Source organism: Vanessa cardui, chromosome 9 (assembly GCF_905220365.1).
Source record: "Vanessa cardui chromosome 9, ilVanCard2.1, whole genome shotgun sequence".
NCBI lineage: Eukaryota > Metazoa > Arthropoda > Insecta > Lepidoptera > Nymphalidae > Vanessa > Vanessa cardui.
This window is the reverse complement of record NC_061131.1, coordinates 6,683,710-6,702,420: the sequence shown is the minus strand read 5'-3', so window position 1 is coordinate 6,702,420 and position 18,711 is coordinate 6,683,710. Positions and strand designations below refer to the sequence as shown.

At 30.4% G+C, this 18,711-nt stretch overlaps 1 protein-coding gene across 13 annotated transcripts; it reads left to right on the top strand.

The window, feature by feature from the left end:
- Positions 1-168: 168 nt before the first annotated feature.
- On the top strand, positions 169-18,705 carry LOC124532270 (guanine nucleotide-binding protein G(q) subunit alpha). 13 transcript variants are annotated; one of them, XM_047107067.1, is made up of 10 exons: positions 169-298; positions 2,201-2,404; positions 6,300-6,484; positions 7,325-7,479; positions 8,367-8,495; positions 8,974-9,102; positions 12,493-12,622; positions 13,471-13,624; positions 13,943-14,050; positions 16,935-17,080. In XM_047107067.1, exons 2-10 carry the CDS (start codon positions 2,287-2,289, stop codon positions 17,033-17,035), a joined length of 1,209 nt encoding a protein of 402 aa, XP_046963023.1. In that variant the 5' UTR covers positions 169-298; positions 2,201-2,286; the 3' UTR covers positions 17,036-17,080. The 13 variants fall into 13 exon arrangements, with proteins under 13 accessions (XP_046963023.1, XP_046963028.1, XP_046963022.1 ...); XM_047107072.1 differs by lacking the exons at positions 169-298; positions 8,974-9,102 and adding exons at positions 1,414-1,734; positions 11,655-11,729; XM_047107066.1 differs by lacking the exon at positions 169-298 and adding an exon at positions 1,414-1,734.
- Positions 18,706-18,711: the final 6 nt, after the last annotated feature.

Sequence of the window (18,711 nt, the reverse complement as noted above, 5' to 3'; positions counted from 1 at the left end):
CAATAACCATAATGCAAGGTTAATCTTGGTCTAGGACGAGCATGCGACATTGCGAGAGTTCTCAGTACCTTGGCCACACTTATATAGCTTCTGAAATAGATACTCTATTACTTAAATCCACTGACGTATTATGTTACATATATAACAAAGTTTAAATCAAAAGGTTTCCCAGTCACAAGCATGAAGTATGACAATAAGCAACATCATGTATCTTCAAAATTAAAAATAAATATTTACTATCACGAAAATATTTTCGAGCATAGTGTATTAAGTTAAGGCAAATAAATAAAAAAATTAGGTAAGTTTCTCTAAGTGCACCTACTAAGTATATCCTAAATAGTCCTATTATTGTTTTGTGGTAAGTTTAATTTAGAATAAAACCTCCCTCGACCTTAGAGAACCTTAGTGATGGAGTAAAATCCAAATGAAACATGTGCGTTTATACTGTGTATGATGTATTATGTATCAGATGCTAAAAATCATTTATGTATATTTATAAGCTCAAAAAGCTCATAATTTACATTTTTTTTTTGTGAAGATTTGTTTTTATTTCATACTAAAATTAAATTTAAATTTTTTTTTTATATTTTACAATTAAACAATGCCATCTTGTGTATAAAGTTAAATATTCAAGGAAATATTTTTGCTAATACAATATTTTTATACATAATTGCGCTGGCTGCATTTGAAATAAATGGTTGTATGTAAAAAAAAACTGTTATAATATTGTTATTTCACATTAAATATTATATAATACTTCAAACATGAAATCATGAAAAATAATTTAGACAAAATATTGCATTAGATATTTAAAACATTTAAAATGATTACGGAACTTATTATATTACGTGGTAACTAGTTTATAAGGAATAAAAGTCATTAGTTAAATCTAACTGTACTAAAAAAATACCGAAATTATAAATTTAAACACCTCTTTATGAAAACTAAACGTAGGCTTATATTGTTTTATGTTAGCAAAATTATAATCGAAAACTGGTGACTGAGTTGGTAGAGTAGCCATGTTGTGGCAGCTCATTATGTTGACAGCAAAATAATACTGCCATAGGCTAAAAATGTAATTTTGCAATTATTTTAATAAAAAAAATATAAAAATATTTAAAAGACTATGTTTTGAGGTAAACAAAATATATTTTTTTATAAAAAAAAACAATGCAAAATGAACTTTATAATATACAGGCCCAAAAATTACACTTATTACCTTACATACTGATTTGTGTCAATTCTCAACACAAATAAATTAAGTTAATATAGCTCAAGTAGATGATACCAACATGAATTAGTAAATCACCTAGTTATGTGTCTAGTGATTTATAAAACAATAAACGACAGCGTAGCTTAGAAAACGTACATACATAGGTTTGATTGTGATTGAAATATTGAATGACAATTGAGTTCCTTGACAGATGGATGACTGTCATTAAAATTTGATGAGCATGAAAATTAAAAATCCTATTTATATATTCGACTAAAGAATTCCACCAGAAAGAATTTAATTTTTCTTTTCTCAACTTTTGCATAGCTTGATCGAATTACGGTTCACTATTTTTTATTTGCTGATACTGGCACGACGCACGCGCAGTAGATACTTCGCCTAAAATCTCCCAGCGCCATATTGAGAGAGGCGGACGTTGTATGACTCGAGTGAATAAAATCGTGGTTAGTGCAATAATTTGAAGTGAAAGATTTGATCGTGCCCTATGGATATATACTCGGGTACGTAAAGCGAAAGTAAATGCCTTTAAAAAGTGTTTTATCTCAAACAGAGAGCCATGATAAATCGTATCGTAACCTAGACATAGGCCGTTCTAGTTATCAGTAGATTGCCTAGGTATCATCAATTCGCTGTTTGCTCACATTATTAATTATATTATTACACACGTGCGGGAAATAGCCATAGGTTTCTTGAATCTAGTTACATTAATGAGATTATACGATCGCTTCACAAGGTTCGACGCTCGTATATAAACGGATTTCGAAGTGTTTATGTCGGCAGTTGACAGAAGCGTATATGTATATGACTGATCATAAGTCACCACACCCAGTGACCGGATTGTCGGTTTTAGGATATATTAGATTTTAGATCGGATGATTGTTCACGTGCCGTCGAGTGTGTGGTTTTGTGAACGTTGTGGCGGACAAGTTTCGTGATGCTGTGCGTGTAATGATATATAATTTTTAGGAGTGGTGTGCCTCGGTTGATAGGCCTGCCGAAAGGATAGGGATCCGCGCGCGAGGACGGTCTGCGGCCCTCCGCCCTGAAGAAACATGGAGTGCTGCATGTCGGAAGAAGCAAAAGAACAAAAAAGAATCAATCAAGAAATAGAGCGGCAACTCCGAAAGGATAAACGCGATGCAAGAAGAGAACTTAAATTGCTCCTGCTTGGTAAATATCTCAATACATATTATTTTTTTATGATTTAAGTCATTTATCATACTCAAACAATATTTATTACTTTTCTTATTATGATTTCAGCAATAATAAGTGTTAAACTTCAAAATTATATTTCAATTAGAAATTGCTATTTTAAAATAATATGAACATAATAAAACCACTAATAGAATCTTATTAAGTATATCAAGTATATATGTGCATATGAATAATCTTTAAAATTAGAATATACTGCCCAAATATATGGGATTTCTTTTATATATAGACTTTTTCTAGACCTAATTATGATATTATAAAATATCTATAAATAACATATTATTCTATTTTGTATCAGTGAGTTGGTGTTAATTAACTAATAATACAATTTCTACCTTTGCCAAATATGAAAAAAAAAAACAAAGTTATTAAAGCATTACAATCATGATTGGCAAAATCCTATTTACCTAATATAATTAAAATGGTACTCTATACTTTCATAAGTATATAATGTTATATGTTTACATCATAGCTTTATGCTTAGACCTTTGTTTTATATGCCATTAATTCATGACATTACCTACAAAACAAAATTTGTGATTGATATTACCATTTTAAACATTCTATTCATCATTATTTTCAAATTATCACTAACATATGAAATAGCCTATACCTAAAATTTATTCTAATTTCATTTAGGTCTGTAACTTTGTTTGAAAAAATATCGCATTAAAAAATTTCAATTAAGCATTTTATAATTCATAATAATTACAAGACATTTTTTAAGTCATCAAAAAAAAATTATGTTAATAGATTAATATAATGGTAAAGACTACATAAAATTAAAATTAACCTTTTTATACAGTTTAGTTAAATAATGTTTAAAATAAAAAACACATGTATTTTTACACAGACCCTGTATTTGTATCAGCTCTTTAATATAATGAAAAAACTTAATAAAATGTATATCAAACGTAAAAAATCAATTAAATAAAAATAGTTAAAGGAAAACACACTTTTGAGTAATGGGTAAATACAACACATCAAATTGTAGTTAATTAAATACCATGTTTACATGGAGACTGTGTCTGTGTCACTATTAAATCATTATAAATTTATAAATTCATAGTATTTTCAAAAAACACTAATAGTAATACATATAATAATATAAAATAAATATATAAATAATGTAGGTAGTGGTTTCAATGAATCTGTAAAATTATATTCCATGCATTAAAGAGTAAAACAAAATAAAAAATGGTTATGGCATAAAACCATAACTTCTGTATGCTGTAATTTCAAGTTAAACAAAAAAAATTGTATAAATAGCCTTTTAGCGATCATAATCCTACTTGGATAGGTTTGATAATCCAAGACTAGTATATCAAAGAGAGAAAAATTAGAAACACTGAAAAAGACCAAATTTTATATTACAAAGTAAATTTCTTAAATTTAACTATTTTTATCATAACAACACCTGTAATCAATACAAAAAATTAAAATGGTTGTATGTTATTATAGAGAATTCCTATTTTGAAATATGACAAGTAAAAGATATTAATAATAGTCATGACCAAATTTGGTTGAGGAAGGAAACTATAACTAACTAAAAATAAAATATATGTATATGCATATTCTATTTTTATAATATACAGTGAATAAAATGTGTGTTTAAATAATGTCTACTGTTTTTCAAGGGGGATAGAAAGGAATATGTTAATTTGGTATTTATAAATCTTAGTTTGAAACATCTAATGTCATGCTTTATTATATTGGCAATTGTTAATATTTTCAACTGTACGTAAAAATTTACAAATATCTATAATCCTTTTCCGAACCAGTGGTAGTGTTTAATTTGACCATCAATATGAAAGTGTAATGCTTTTCTACGTTGAATAAAGTAATATGTGTTTGAGTTTGAAATCATAACTTAATATTTATAATATATACACACATATATCATATTAAGTAGAGCCTTAATATGTTTGTGGTTAATAATAAGTTAATAAGGCCATACAATGAATAGACATGACACATATTTTCATTATGATTGCTTTTTGTTCCCATAGTAAAGTTTTAAATATTAAGTTGATAATGTAATAAATATGACCATATTGAAATTTGGAATTAGTGTCATTCCAACTGCAAATTTTATTTATTCACATTTACATCGAACAATAGATACAGTATTAACGCATCTCATAATTTTTTTGGAAAATTAATACAATCATGTAAACATATTACTATTGATCAATGGTGTCCACATAAACCAACATAAAAATCAGCAATTACAATCAATATTAAAATATAAAAAAAATCACATCATTTTATTCCAATAATAATTGTATTAGTGTTTTAATGCTATATAAAGGTTATAATGAGTATTAAGTACTATATTTTATCTATTCAAAGATATTTGAAATTAAAGAAATATAAGTTATGGTTAACTAATTGTAAAATCTTATGGAAATTTATTATTTCTTTTATTTTATTTGTTATTCATATTGCCACTGTTAGGTATATCGAAAATCGAAAGAATCAAATAAATACAACTTTTTAGTATGGTGTAGTAGTATTTAGTATTAACACTGATCTTAACTTTTTAATCTGTTGTGAATTAATTTGGATTGTATTATGATTTATCAGAAGTATCTTAAATATTATTACAAAATCATAATAGTTGCTTAATTAGTGAAGAAAATTATAAGAATTGTTATTTTATAAATTATCATAATTACGAAACAGATAAAGAATTGATTATTGTTATCTAAAACCAAAATTTTTATCTGTCATATAAATAAAGCGTTAACCAAATTATACACACAATATATATGCATTAACTTTTTAAACCCTTTTCACAATTGTGGCATTCCGATAGTTAAAAATACCTTATGTGTGTGTATTTTATTGTTAGGAAATATGCCCTATTTTTAATGTCCATCTCTATTTATGTGAAAGTTACATATAGCTTTTTAACTTATTATAATTAATTTAATAAATCTGATTTATGGATACTGCAATGTCTAAAAGACATCAATATTAATACATATTTATAGATTATTTACTATACTTTAGTCGTTCAATGATTCATATACTTCTGATATTTGTTGCAATTGCAGAGTATAGACATTCATACTAAGATTATTCACAAGAACTATACCATTGTCTTGTTTGAAAGACCAAGTTCTTGAAACATGGGTAGAATTGAAAAAAAAAATCTTAATAATTTTATAAAGTTTATTCGAACACATTCATATGTAACAGTACAAATAGCAATAGTTAACATTTCCTAACTTCTGTGTAAAACTTGACTAGGATGTACTAAACTACTGCCAAAACTACTAACTTGACCTGTATGCTTCACCACTGGACAGATTTACTTGGTATTGTTGTGTTCCAGTTCAAAGGTTGAGTGAATTTGCTATTAAAAGTACAATCCCTGTAAATTCTTAGTTCTCAAGGTTGTTGGGGCATGGGCGATATAACCTATATCAGTACCAGTTAATCTGTCTATGACCGGTAGTGACCAGTTACCATATAGTAGTTTTTTTTTTTTTATATGGTATAGGTTGGCGGACGAGCATATGGGCCACCTGATGGTGAGTGGTCACCATCGCTCATAGACATTAACGCTGTAAGAATTATTAACTATTCCTTACATCGTCAATGTGCCACCAACCTTGGGAACTAAGATGTTATGTCCCTTGTGCCTGTAGTTACACTGGCTCACTCACCGTTCAGACCGGAACACAACAATACTGAGTACTGTTGTTTGGCGGTAGAATAACTGATGAGTAAGTGGTACCTACCCAGACGGGCTTGCACAAAGCCCTACCACCAAGAAAGTTATAAGGTGGCCGGTATGACTACCGATTTAAAATTAAAAATAAATAGATGTATGTACTATTCAAAGGCACTGGTGAGTCCGGCAAATCAACATTCATCAAGCAGATGAGAATCATTCACGGGTCGGGCTACAGCGACGACGACAAACGCGGCTTCATCAAGCTCGTGTACCAGAACATCTTCATGGCGATGCAGAGTATGATACGCGCTATGGATCTACTCAAAATACAATATGGAAATTCGTCCAATGAGGTAAATATTTTGGGAACATCAATTAGAAATCAATGATGTTCTAGTAAACGGATATGTCATTAACGCTCAAATAGTGAAGACTAGAAAACGTCCTAATAGGGACGTTTGCCTTTAGTTGTTTTCATCATAATTATGCTAGTAATACGTTATAATACATCAAAATTATGTAGTAATACGTTTTGCTTAATTAAAACATCTAGTTATCCCTTTTACTTATTGTTTTTGTCAAGCTATCCTTTTTACTTGTAACTAAATGTAAAATAAACGGTCCACACTTTTTTCTGTTGTTTAGTATGGGTATAACATATCTGTTTATTAGAATATAATTGTTAGAAATCATTTCATATGTTAATACAAAAATTACTATATATAATTTCGAATATATAAATGAATATCTAAGACTCAACTTTTATGAAATTCATTAATCTAAAGCGTTTTGCAAAAGAATTTCTTGATTATATGACCTAAAGTAGTGTAGTTGAAGCTACAAATTCCGGTCCTTAATCGAAAGCCTTTGTCATTTACAAATTAGCTTTTTGACTAGCTCAACGTATAGGATGCCCGCCGGTAGCTGGCGAGCGATTAGTCCTCAAACTAAATTACATATAAAACTACGGACAGATATGAATATATCATATTAACTACTTTTTTTAAATGTAACTTATCTAAGTATTTTATTGCTATAAAATTTAGATACGCTTAATTTAATCATTAATAAAGTATTATTAATACAGAGAAAAAAGAGCTACTTAATTACAATAATCTAATGAAACTAATTCCAAACATTTACCTACATATATTTTAAAACGTAATATTAACAATAGCGTTAAATTTTTCCAGGAAAAAGCGGAGTTGATATCATCAATCGACTACGAAAGCGTTACAACATTCGAAAGTCCCTACGTTGAGGCTATAAAGGGCCTATGGGCTGATTCGGGTATACAAGAGTGCTACGATCGCAGGCGAGAGTACCAACTCACTGATTCAGCGAAATAGTAAGTAGAATTGAGTATTAATTGTCAGATAGTGAATATTTCCTAGACCGTAAAACCTTTTTTTATTTTTCAGTTACATACAGTCAGTATTTAATCTGTTATGTAATTCATTGTCTCTGTTTGGGTATTTTTTATCAGCAGAGTAATGATTATTTAGGATGAGAGCATTACCAGGAAATACATACAAAATTATAATTTGTATCTAATTTGTAGTTATTATATACCTACGACCATCTTTATTGTGTGTGAAATTCGCCATATTTAAAGATTTCTTTACATAATAATAAGGCATTTGCCGCTACTATTAAACATTATTTGTCTTTAAATTAATGTTCTCAATGATTGCATAAAAAAAATTATATACGAATTAATATCATCTACAGATTTGTCATACCAGTATTATATTTATATAAAATGTTTGAAACAAATTAATTTCACACTTAAAATTAAGTATTAATAATTTATTTTATTTTAAAATTAAACAGTTAGAACTGTCCAAGGTCACAAAAAAAAGTATATTTAATTGCAGATTAAAAAAGTCATTGAAACTAATATAGCGGCATTTATATGCCTATGGTACAAATATACCAATTTACTATTAAAGTTAAAGTCAGCTATGGAAAAAATCGCATATTTTTCATAATCTATACCGGGAGCATATTATTTGTATACTATGAAAGTATTTTTTTTTAATTTATTAATTATTGTTTATCTATGTGACATATTCCCACATTTATTTACAATCGTATTAAAAACGGTTTATATATAAATGTATACTGGGACAAAATCGAACTCGCGACTGTTGAGAAAGACTAGAGGATTACATATTTAATGTAATTGTATTTGGGTGAAATTTGATGGAAATTGAAAGAAAGAATTTCCCATAGCTATTTGCAGGAGATAGACCGCGTCGCGGCACCAAATTACTTACCGACCGAACAAGACATTCTGCGCGTGAGAGTGCCCACAACGGGTATCATTGAGTATCCGTTTGACTTGGAAGAGATAAGATTTAGGTAAACGAGTCTAAAGAATGTTCAAATTGTGCATGCCTCGCCTATAAACTGCATGTTTCTATGTCATTGGGGTCTTGCATGTTTACATTTCGTTGGGTACATTTGTGTTATTTGTGCATTTTTTTTGCAGGGCTTTGTGTGTGGTGCGAATTGTTTTCTCGATTCTCGTACCGTTCTCTTCCGCTGTGTACATTGATATAGCCTCCTTACCGCAACTCGCGTGGTCGAATTACCTTCGAGTCGCACCTGGAGGTCGCCTAGCTTTTGTCGTTATTTGATCTCGTTACAGATAATATAACCTCCGTAATCTTCTAAGAATTTTCTAAAGTCATTTTTTTGATAATTTCGTACCCAAAATCATAATACAATAGAGCATTAATGGGTAGTAATGGCTCTGAAAACAATTCGCATCATAATTTTATAAGCAAAGAAGTTCTCAAAATTTCGTATGGATGCAATAGGTTGCATGAATTTGCAGTTATTTAAGTGATTTGGCAAGAATTGAGAGTGCCGACTACCTACCGACTGAGCAGGACATTCTACGAGCACGACAGCCCACTACGGGCATTCTTGAGTATCCTTTCGATCTTGATGGAATCATATTTAGGTATGTCGCGATGACGTCACAACCCTTAGCAACGCTAGGACCATTCCCTAACTTCACCACTGATTTTCCCAAGTAAAACCTCTGCACTAATTCGAATGCAGGTTGAAGGTTTTTTTTTTTATTGGTTTGGATTAGGTCTTACATTTTGGGTTTTGATTTTTATTAACTCATTGTTAAACGCACACGCTATAATATATGATTGGATCATTTCGGATTTGTAGTTAGTTCTGCTTTTTAAACATTCATATTATCAGAATAACATGGTATATGAGGACGTGAGTATGTTTGTATTTTTTGGTCATGGTATTATATTTTGTTACAAATCGTAGTGATTTATGATTTTTTTGTGCCAGTTATTAGCATTTAAAAACCGATATATTTACGCTCCTTGCATTCGAAATTCAAATAGTATTATTGAATGTGTGTATTGCGTGCGTGTGTGTGTTTGCATTTATTTTACTACTGAATTGTATGAATAGTGCCCAATCTGTCAAGGCACTAGCTAACTAGCTACAATGCATCGTATTCGTATTGTAAAACGTGGGTGAGCGAGTGTAATTCCAGACACTAGATATATAAAAACTCTGCCACAATTGCCATTGTTAGTAACAGACTTACATTCCAATGTCTATTGAGAGAGGTGGCAGTTTTCACACGGTGAATCAGTTTCGATCTAACTCACTTTTCCTGAAGTAAAATGAATGGCTTAGCTTGTTAATACTACTAATAAAAACAGAATGTTATGCGTTGTTATTAATCAACATTTTTTTTCTTCTTGAACTATTTTTATTTTGACATAAACACAATTTATATATGCATCGTGTATCACAGATAACAATACCACATATAGATAGAAAACTCTATGCGGATAATAATAATCACTAATTAAAACATTATAATATAATGTGAAATAATCGTTTGTTATCCAATTTTTGCGACAATATCAATAATAAATATTAAATGGGACGAAAACATAAAAAAAAAAATAATATTTGCTGAGCTATGTGACTAAATCTTAAAACATATGTTACGCAGAAGAATTAAAATAAAATAATTAAACTTATATTTAGTATTGCTTCTGTTACTAACATCTTCTTTCTTTTAAATAACTTACGTTTTTAACTTTTTTTCACGTATTAAAACCAAAGGATTACGTCTTAAAGTCTTAGATGTATTAAAAAATTAAAACTTGCATTAAAACGTACAATGGAATGTAAAAACAACAAGTAAAATATATAAAAAAAATAAAACAAGAATTTTAAAATAAAATATAATTTCGAAGTTATTATAAATGTAACCTCTTATTAGTATTAACGAAAACTGTAAACAAAGTTACTTACATAATTTGAAAGCTTAAATACCTACATTTATTTAAAATATAACTCGTTTCCACGTGTTCTAGCAGAGAAATAGATAATGGTAACTTAGTGCAACATATAGTCTATACCAAAAAAAGAATAAGGTAAAATAAATCTTAGATTTGCTAATAGCTCAGCTATATGACATGGTAAATTAAAATTTACTTCTAAAGTTCCGACAACCGCTTCGTCGACGTTCAAAGCGAATTATTTTTCCGTCCGTTCGTAAAATCCACTGTGGATTACCAATGATATCGCGTAAATTCGATATCAAATTTTGTTTATTTTTTCTTTTGCCCTTTTTTAGTTGGAATATGCATTTAAATGTTAATTCAATAGACAAAAGAATAACGTATTCCAACATTAGAAAATTGACTCTGTCTTCTGATAATTTATATCCCTATTTTTCCTAAAAGTTTATCGTAAGCGACTTCATTTTATAGATGAGATGGCAGCACCACGTGGATATATATCGAAGATCGAAGGCTGAAGTTGAAAAAATACCATTGATTTCTTATCTGTTTTTTTTTTTCGTTTATAATTCTTATATCGTTTGTGTCTATAGGAAAACATCGTGGGAAGATTTGTTTAAAGATCAGACTTTGAAAATATTGTCTATAAGACCTCTATAGAATTCGATTATGAAGGTTTTAACAAGATTGTCTACTTGTGTGCGCAATAAGTTTGAACGTTTCGTTCGAATGATAATGTCGCCTCCAAATAAATTGAATCCCCAAGACATTAATAGTAAAAGTGCACTTTTTTTTTTACAGGAAAAATGTATAATGAATGAAATTATGATTAATATAACCAAAACAAATACTCATAATTTCTAATACAATAGATTCTTGACTCAGTGTTAGTTGCTTGAAAGAATGAGTATTTATAATATCAACGACTGGTATGTTTATTGTTTTGTTACGTTGACATCATGATGGTATGTCCCGCGAGGAACTTATTAGCTGGACACCAATTGGGAATATTTGCCGAATACGTTTCGAAACGTGTACCCAAATAAAAAAGCTGAAGTCCTGAAACCTGAGTCATGCATCTAAATTACATACAAATAAATGAATACTTCTTTTTATTTAAAACAAATGTAATATGTCTAAGACTTTGGGAAATTCTATATGGTTTTTATCATTTTTGTAATTGAATTAAACTACTTATCGTGCACTTTCATGGTTTCATTAGTCACTGGCTCTTCAAAGATTCCGGTGCGGGATGTCTTCAATGTTGCAAAGGAAAATCGTCGATGTTACCTATTAGGTAGTTATTCAAATATAATAAATACATAACTGAACAGAAATAGTAAGTTATATATAAAAATAAATATATATTTGAATGATAAAAATATCTTTGAATATATCTTGAAGTATCTTTTATAAATCATCATTATTTACTTTACTTAAAATATTTAAATTAAATTAATTAAACGATCGACTTAATTCGATTATCTTTAATACTAATATTTACTAACAGAAATATAAAAGCACACGCCCACAGATTATTACTATGCTTAAATAGAACCTCTACCTTTTTTTTTTCATAAACAACATTAAACTGCACCAATATATTAAGCTATTTAAAGAGTTCTTAATGCTTTTTTAGGCTTTGTTAAAATTGCATGTTTATAATAGTGCTAGAATAGAAAATTTCTTTATGAAGTTGTTTTTTAATTTTTATGGTGTGTTTTGTATCTGTGTATGTGTTTGTTTTTTTTTGTATCCGTTGTATAAACATGTATCATGTTCAATAACGTACAATTTACATGATACATTTTGTATACATCGTGTAATTTTGCAAATATTAAGATGGATAAGTTTAAAAAATATTCAAATAAAATAAGTACTAACTAATTATACATATTTCATATATATTGTGTATTATTATTATTAAAATATCACTATATATAGTGTGTCGATTTACACAATTAAATATTGCGACTTATTTATTTATATGGCATATATACATTGTATTATATTATTATAATTGTATTTCTTAGTCCTAATATATGTGTTATGTGAAACAGAATGGTGGATGTCGGAGGACAGAGATCCGAGAGAAGGAAGTGGATCCATTGTTTTGAGAACGTCACATCTATCATATTCTTAGTAGCTCTTAGTGAATATGATCAAATTTTATTCGAATCTGAAAACGAGGTAAGCTCATTACTAATTATTGTTTTAATCACTTATATAATAGACGAATTTAAACACTTCTAAGTTTTAGTTAAACATAGAGATTGAATATCCAGTTTTAGTAATAGGTTAATGGACATAATTCCTTGCGAATATGCATGGATAGAAAATTGCTACTTGCTGGAAAATGCTCTACTACAGCTAAGGCCCGTCCTTGGCTGTAGTAGAGCATTGTCCAGACCGGTTCGAGCGAGTTTTTATAGTACGTTTAGATTACTGAAAAGGCTTGAGCAATTACATGCACAGGACATATTGTATCTCATAGTTGAAGCACATAGACCAATATCAGGTGTCGTAACTATTAATTCGTCTGCTTTCATAAGCTGATAACTCTACTTTGTTGGTTTTTTGGCTCACTCTTACATACTCACTATAGGCCAATAGGTCCTGATTTAGCTTTAAGCCCCGTCTCGGTCCAATACAAATTTAAGTATTTTTTAAAGTGTTTTGGAAAGCACATAAATCCATTGTTTCCGTTCGTGTCTGAACTCTTTGAACCCTGTGATGCAAGAGAGAAAGTATTTACGCCTACACTATAGTTCTGTGTAATTAACTGTTCTTTATGAGAATGGTCTTCGTTACGGACTTGAATAATTATTAGATAGATAGCTAAACTTCTTTATTGCACACACGTAAAGTTGACAATAAGTAAAAGAAATTGACAAGAGAAAACATTAGTATGCAAAGGCGGTCTTATCAATATTAGTGATCACTTACAGACAACCTTAGGAGTAAAAAGCTATTATTATTATAAGGGTAAGGTAAACTAAATATGTAAATCGAATAACGTAGTATATTTAAACTTACAGAATCGAATGGAAGAATCAAAGGCGTTGTTTAAGACGATCATCACGTATCCATGGTTCCAGCATTCGTCGGTCATCCTGTTTCTTAACAAAAAGGATTTGCTCGAAGAAAAGATCATGTACTCGCATCTTGTAGACTACTTCCCGGAGTACGACGGTATGTCCCACAAACTACATTTATATAATCAAAATTAGGTTTAACTGAAATTCGTTTTCTGCTATCTCTACTTTCTTACTAACATTAGCTGGAAAATACTGATAGCAGAAAACGATATATTTTAGTGTATGTTTATGTAGTTCATTGGATCTTCTTAGTCGCGTAACAATGGATTAAGTAATTCTGCAGATAAATAATGGGCTGCAAGGGTCACATAAGATTGTATGTATCACTTTTTGTACCAGCAAAAGCACGGGTGAGAAACCGTCATTATAAAGTAATGTGACAAAACATTTATTTTCCATTGATTTCCAATAGGACCGAAATGCGATCCGGTTCCAGCCCGGGAATATATACTTCAGAAGTATCTTAAGGAAAATCCGGATCCGGATAGACAGTGCTATTCGCATTTTACGACAGCCACAGGTTGACATACAAAATGCGCTAGATATTAAAATAAACGATTTGAAGAATGATTACGTATTGTAGTGAATGTAATCGTCTTCGAATTGCACGTGTTTCGTAAGCTAAGAATTTTATGTGATGGTAGACTAAGCTAAACAGTAAAACGCTAAAACACAAATGAATATTTTTCATTGGTTGGTTCAATTCTTAAAATGATTCTGAAAGTGTTTCAACCAATGGGAAGTATCGGCGTGCGAGTGCGCCCTAAACATTGAAACGCTAAAACACAAATAAATACTTTTCATTGGTTGGTTCAATTCTTAAAATGATTCTGAAAGTATTTCAACCAATGGGAAGTGTCGGCGTGCGAGTGCGCCCTAAACATTGAAACGCTAAAACACAAATAAATACTTTTCATTGGTTGGTTCAATTCTTAAAATGATTCTGAAAGTATTTCAACCAATGGGAAGTGTCGGCGTGCGAGTGCGCCCTAAACATTGAAACGCTAAAACACAAATAAATACTTTTCATTGGTTGGTTCAATTCTTAAAATGATTCTGAAAGTATTTCAACCAATGGGAAGTATCGGCGTGCGAGTGCGATTTAGTACAGCTAGTTATGGAACTTAGGTCCGCAACGCGACGCAAGCACCGCACGCGAGTTCATCCTACGAATGTTCGTCGACCTAAACCCCGATGCTGAGAAGATCATCTACTCGCACTTCACTTGTGCGACCGGTGAGTACTCTACACACAGACTTGGTCGTAGGGCTTTGTGCAAGCCCGTCTGGGTAGGTACCACCCATATTCTACCGCCAAAAAACAGTACTCAGTATTGTTGTGTTCCGGTCTGAAGGGTGAGTGAGCCAGTGTAACTACAGGCACAAAGGACATAACAGCTTAGTTCCCAAGGTTGGTGACCACTTACCATCAGGTGGCCCATATGCTCGTCCGCCAACGTATTACATTAAAAAGAGACATCCCGAACGAATGATATTCATATATATGTTTGTAATTATGATGCGGCGAATTATCTTATTCATCATGGAAATTATAGAAGCAAGACTTTGTTTAGGGAAAAAAATATATGTATATTCCGATGGCATGAGGGGTATAAACAAACCTTAGCTTTTTTGTATAATATTACAACATTTAATTGAACTTGTACTATGTATTTAATTTAACGTGGAAAGTTCCAATAACAACTGTAACAATATTCTAGACGCAACTTTTTTGTGAGTCTAAATTGAATACCACAAAGAATTTAGAACTCGACCAGTGAGGGCAAGCTGTTTATTTAACATCCCCTGCCAATCGATTATATATGTATATTGCTAATAAATTTATTAAATCGACGATTTAAATCTACTTCCTTGATGGTTTGATGATTTTGGACGGTCAATAAAGTTAATTTAAAACAAAAATATATTGTGTTAACATTTATTTTTTTGACAACTACTTTCAGCTTCACATTTAATTGCAATATATTTTACTCCTGTCAGAAACTTTTACTAATAAACAAAACTAAAAAGGTTTTGTGTTCGTCACGGAGCACACTTAAGCGAGACCTAATATTTATAATAATGTGTTAGTGCATACAAATTAGCATCAATAACAATATATCTTATCTCAATATAAACATGTTTTGATTTCTTGATATAAAAGCAATAGGGTTATTTATACACTAATAAAACAATCAAAATTTATTTAAGTCTATAAATATTGATAGGAATCAAACTTGTATTAAATTGCCTTTTTTTCGAAGACAGTGCAAATCGCTTTCAATAGCGATCGTTCGACATATATATTTTCGTTCTACAATATTAAATAAATACGATAGGATGTTGAGAAATCAACTCAAAATTACTGCATATTTTAGTTCCATGTTCCAACATTACAGATTCATTGTTATTCTTCTCCTATTTGTTACAAAATGCATTTTTTACATATAATTTTCTTTAAATAAATACTTTTATGATATTGCATTACTTTACTAAATAATAATAGTTTGTTAAGTCCCTAATATATACATAAGAGGATATGAGGTATGTATTTCGTTTGGTTTTTTGTGTGCTGTTATCATTTTCTTACTTTGCTTGCTTTTTATGGCAGATAATTGTCATTTATTTTTTTAGATTTACGCTTTCTGGGTGCTTTTTGCTATTGTTGTGCAATTTAGTTATAAGTTTGGTTGTTAGTGGTTTCTTTTAGACATTTATGTGTTTCTGTACAATTTAATTTCAGACAGATCCCAAACCCAATTATTTTAATCCAAATGCTTTTTGGATTGTTTGTTTGTTTTACATGGTAACTATTGTTACAATATAGAACAATAATAGACTCGACGTAGAAGGGATGTTTTAAATTTTCAACCTATATACAATACATAAGATGGTTTGTAATGGGTAAAGATTGTAAAGTAAAAAAAAAATATCTTCATATCAAAATTCCATCGGAAAGATATTGATCGATATATTTTAAACAGAACTAGAGTTTGTATTCGATTTAACAGACTGTAAGCACTTCGATTTAAGCCGGTGCGCTTTGCAGACAGATGTTAATGTATTTTTAGATGTTCCATGAGCACGTCTGCTTTTATATTAAAAATATGCTTTGTAATTTTTTCGTTTCGATTGGTACCTATTAACATGAGTTTCGAAAGCTGATTTTATTCATTCCGATAATTTTTTGAAACATTTTAATATAAAAATACAAGACAAATATATGAGTATTTTTACATTTGCTTGCAGTTTTTACATTAGAATAAAAACAAATGGAATGATAATAAAGTTGAGCTTAAGAAATAGCAGATATGTGTCGCATGCCTTATTTTGCTTTAGTGTTTATTTTCACGTTAACCGTCTTTCCACTATTTACTTCTATTTATTTTTATTTTTTGCATGCTGCTTTGGAAATTTTTAAAGACACTGAAAACATCAAATTAGTGTTTTGTGCCGTAAAGGATACAATAATGCAGACAGCACTTAAGGAATTTAATTTAGCGTAATTACGTTGTAGTCGTTTATTTGCAATAAATATTTTAATTTTTGTATTTGTTTTATTTCATTTCATTAACCTTATTATAAATAGTTTTATGTGTTATTGTGTATTTTTTTTTTAAATATTTTCGTATATTTGCATGGTACCGAAAATTAATATTATATTGAATATATATTCGCTTTTGTGTTCTTGTATTCTGTTAACTAATTACTATGTATATTTTTTTAATTTGTTTACATAATTTAATAACTAACTTAATATATATTTTACTAACATTTAATTAAAAATGGCTTAGTATTCCGATATGTAAAGGTTATATTAACAAAGCGTCTTCAGTTGAAAAAAGTAATAAGTCGTTATAATACTTGATTGATTAGTTAGATTGAAAATGCAGTAATTTTGAGCGTCAATTATTTGTTTAAATCGTCAAAGTAAATAACACTAGTGTAGGTATTGAATCGTATTGTTTGTTAGACGAAAAGTTTTAATGTTTTCCTCGTAATCTGATTGCAGACACTGAAAACATTCGGTTCGTATTCGCCGCAGTCAAAGACACAATCCTGCAGTCCAACCTCAAGGAGTACAACCTCGTCTAAGTGACACCGAAGATCCCGGCACAAATCTGTGATTGTGTGTAACCGTAAATAAACATCATCACTTCACGACCGACTGTGTAAATTTACGAACTGAGGACGAACTTAATCATCTAAACTGATTATATGAAATTAAGATTAGATCGTAAGTCATTTAATCAAATATTAGCACCAGTTCGGACGATCCGCATCTCTCGTTCCTCACGCGGGACGGGGTCGCCTCATTGCGCGTTAGGTTTTTTGACAAGTTTTTTATGATGAAGTTATTCACAACTTATGTATGTGTCTGTATCGGTGAATATTAAATTGTGCATTTTGAAGTCGCGACGGGCCCCGGCCTCGTCGCGAACTGCTTTTAGTCATTGTTTTAGATTTTTTTTGTAAAGTTTGTTGCCATTATATCTTTCTACATAAGTATACATTTATTATGTCCAGACGGATGGATTTGAACAAACTAGTCCAAACAACTTAGGCGAGCCAGCGCCCTACTGTTGGACCCTGGAGCCCGCCTTACTGTTAGCTATTTATTAGAAACGACGGGCGCGACCACTGCATTATGTCTCCCTCGTTTCGCTTCAAAGATTATATTATTATCATTTATATAGATTGATTGTATTTTAATGAAAATTGCGTTACTTTTGTACATTTGAATTTTGTTAATTGATACATGTTACGTGTTATTATTTAAACTTTATATGTATATGTTAAATGGTGTTTTTCAACACGAATCGACTCGACGCCTCCTGTCTCCGTTGCACGCTCCGGTGTGTTGGGTCTCTTACTTGCGTTGCCGTGAAAAAAAATTCCATTTCACTAGACTTACGTCTGATAGTGGTTACTACGTTAGTTGTGTAAGGATATTTTTGAAGCATTTGTATAACTTTTTTTACTAGTGAACCCGAGATACGTTGAAGCGCAATGTGAATTGTAAAAAACGGTGCCGATGGTTTATTTGCGCGAGAAGTTTTACCACAGGAATGTAATATATTGTACATTTGGTCTGGCTCCGACAGGTTTGCTATTGGCGCCACGCATCGTCCACATGTCATAGTATTTTATTATATGCTTGTGTGTGTTGCTTTGTGTTATA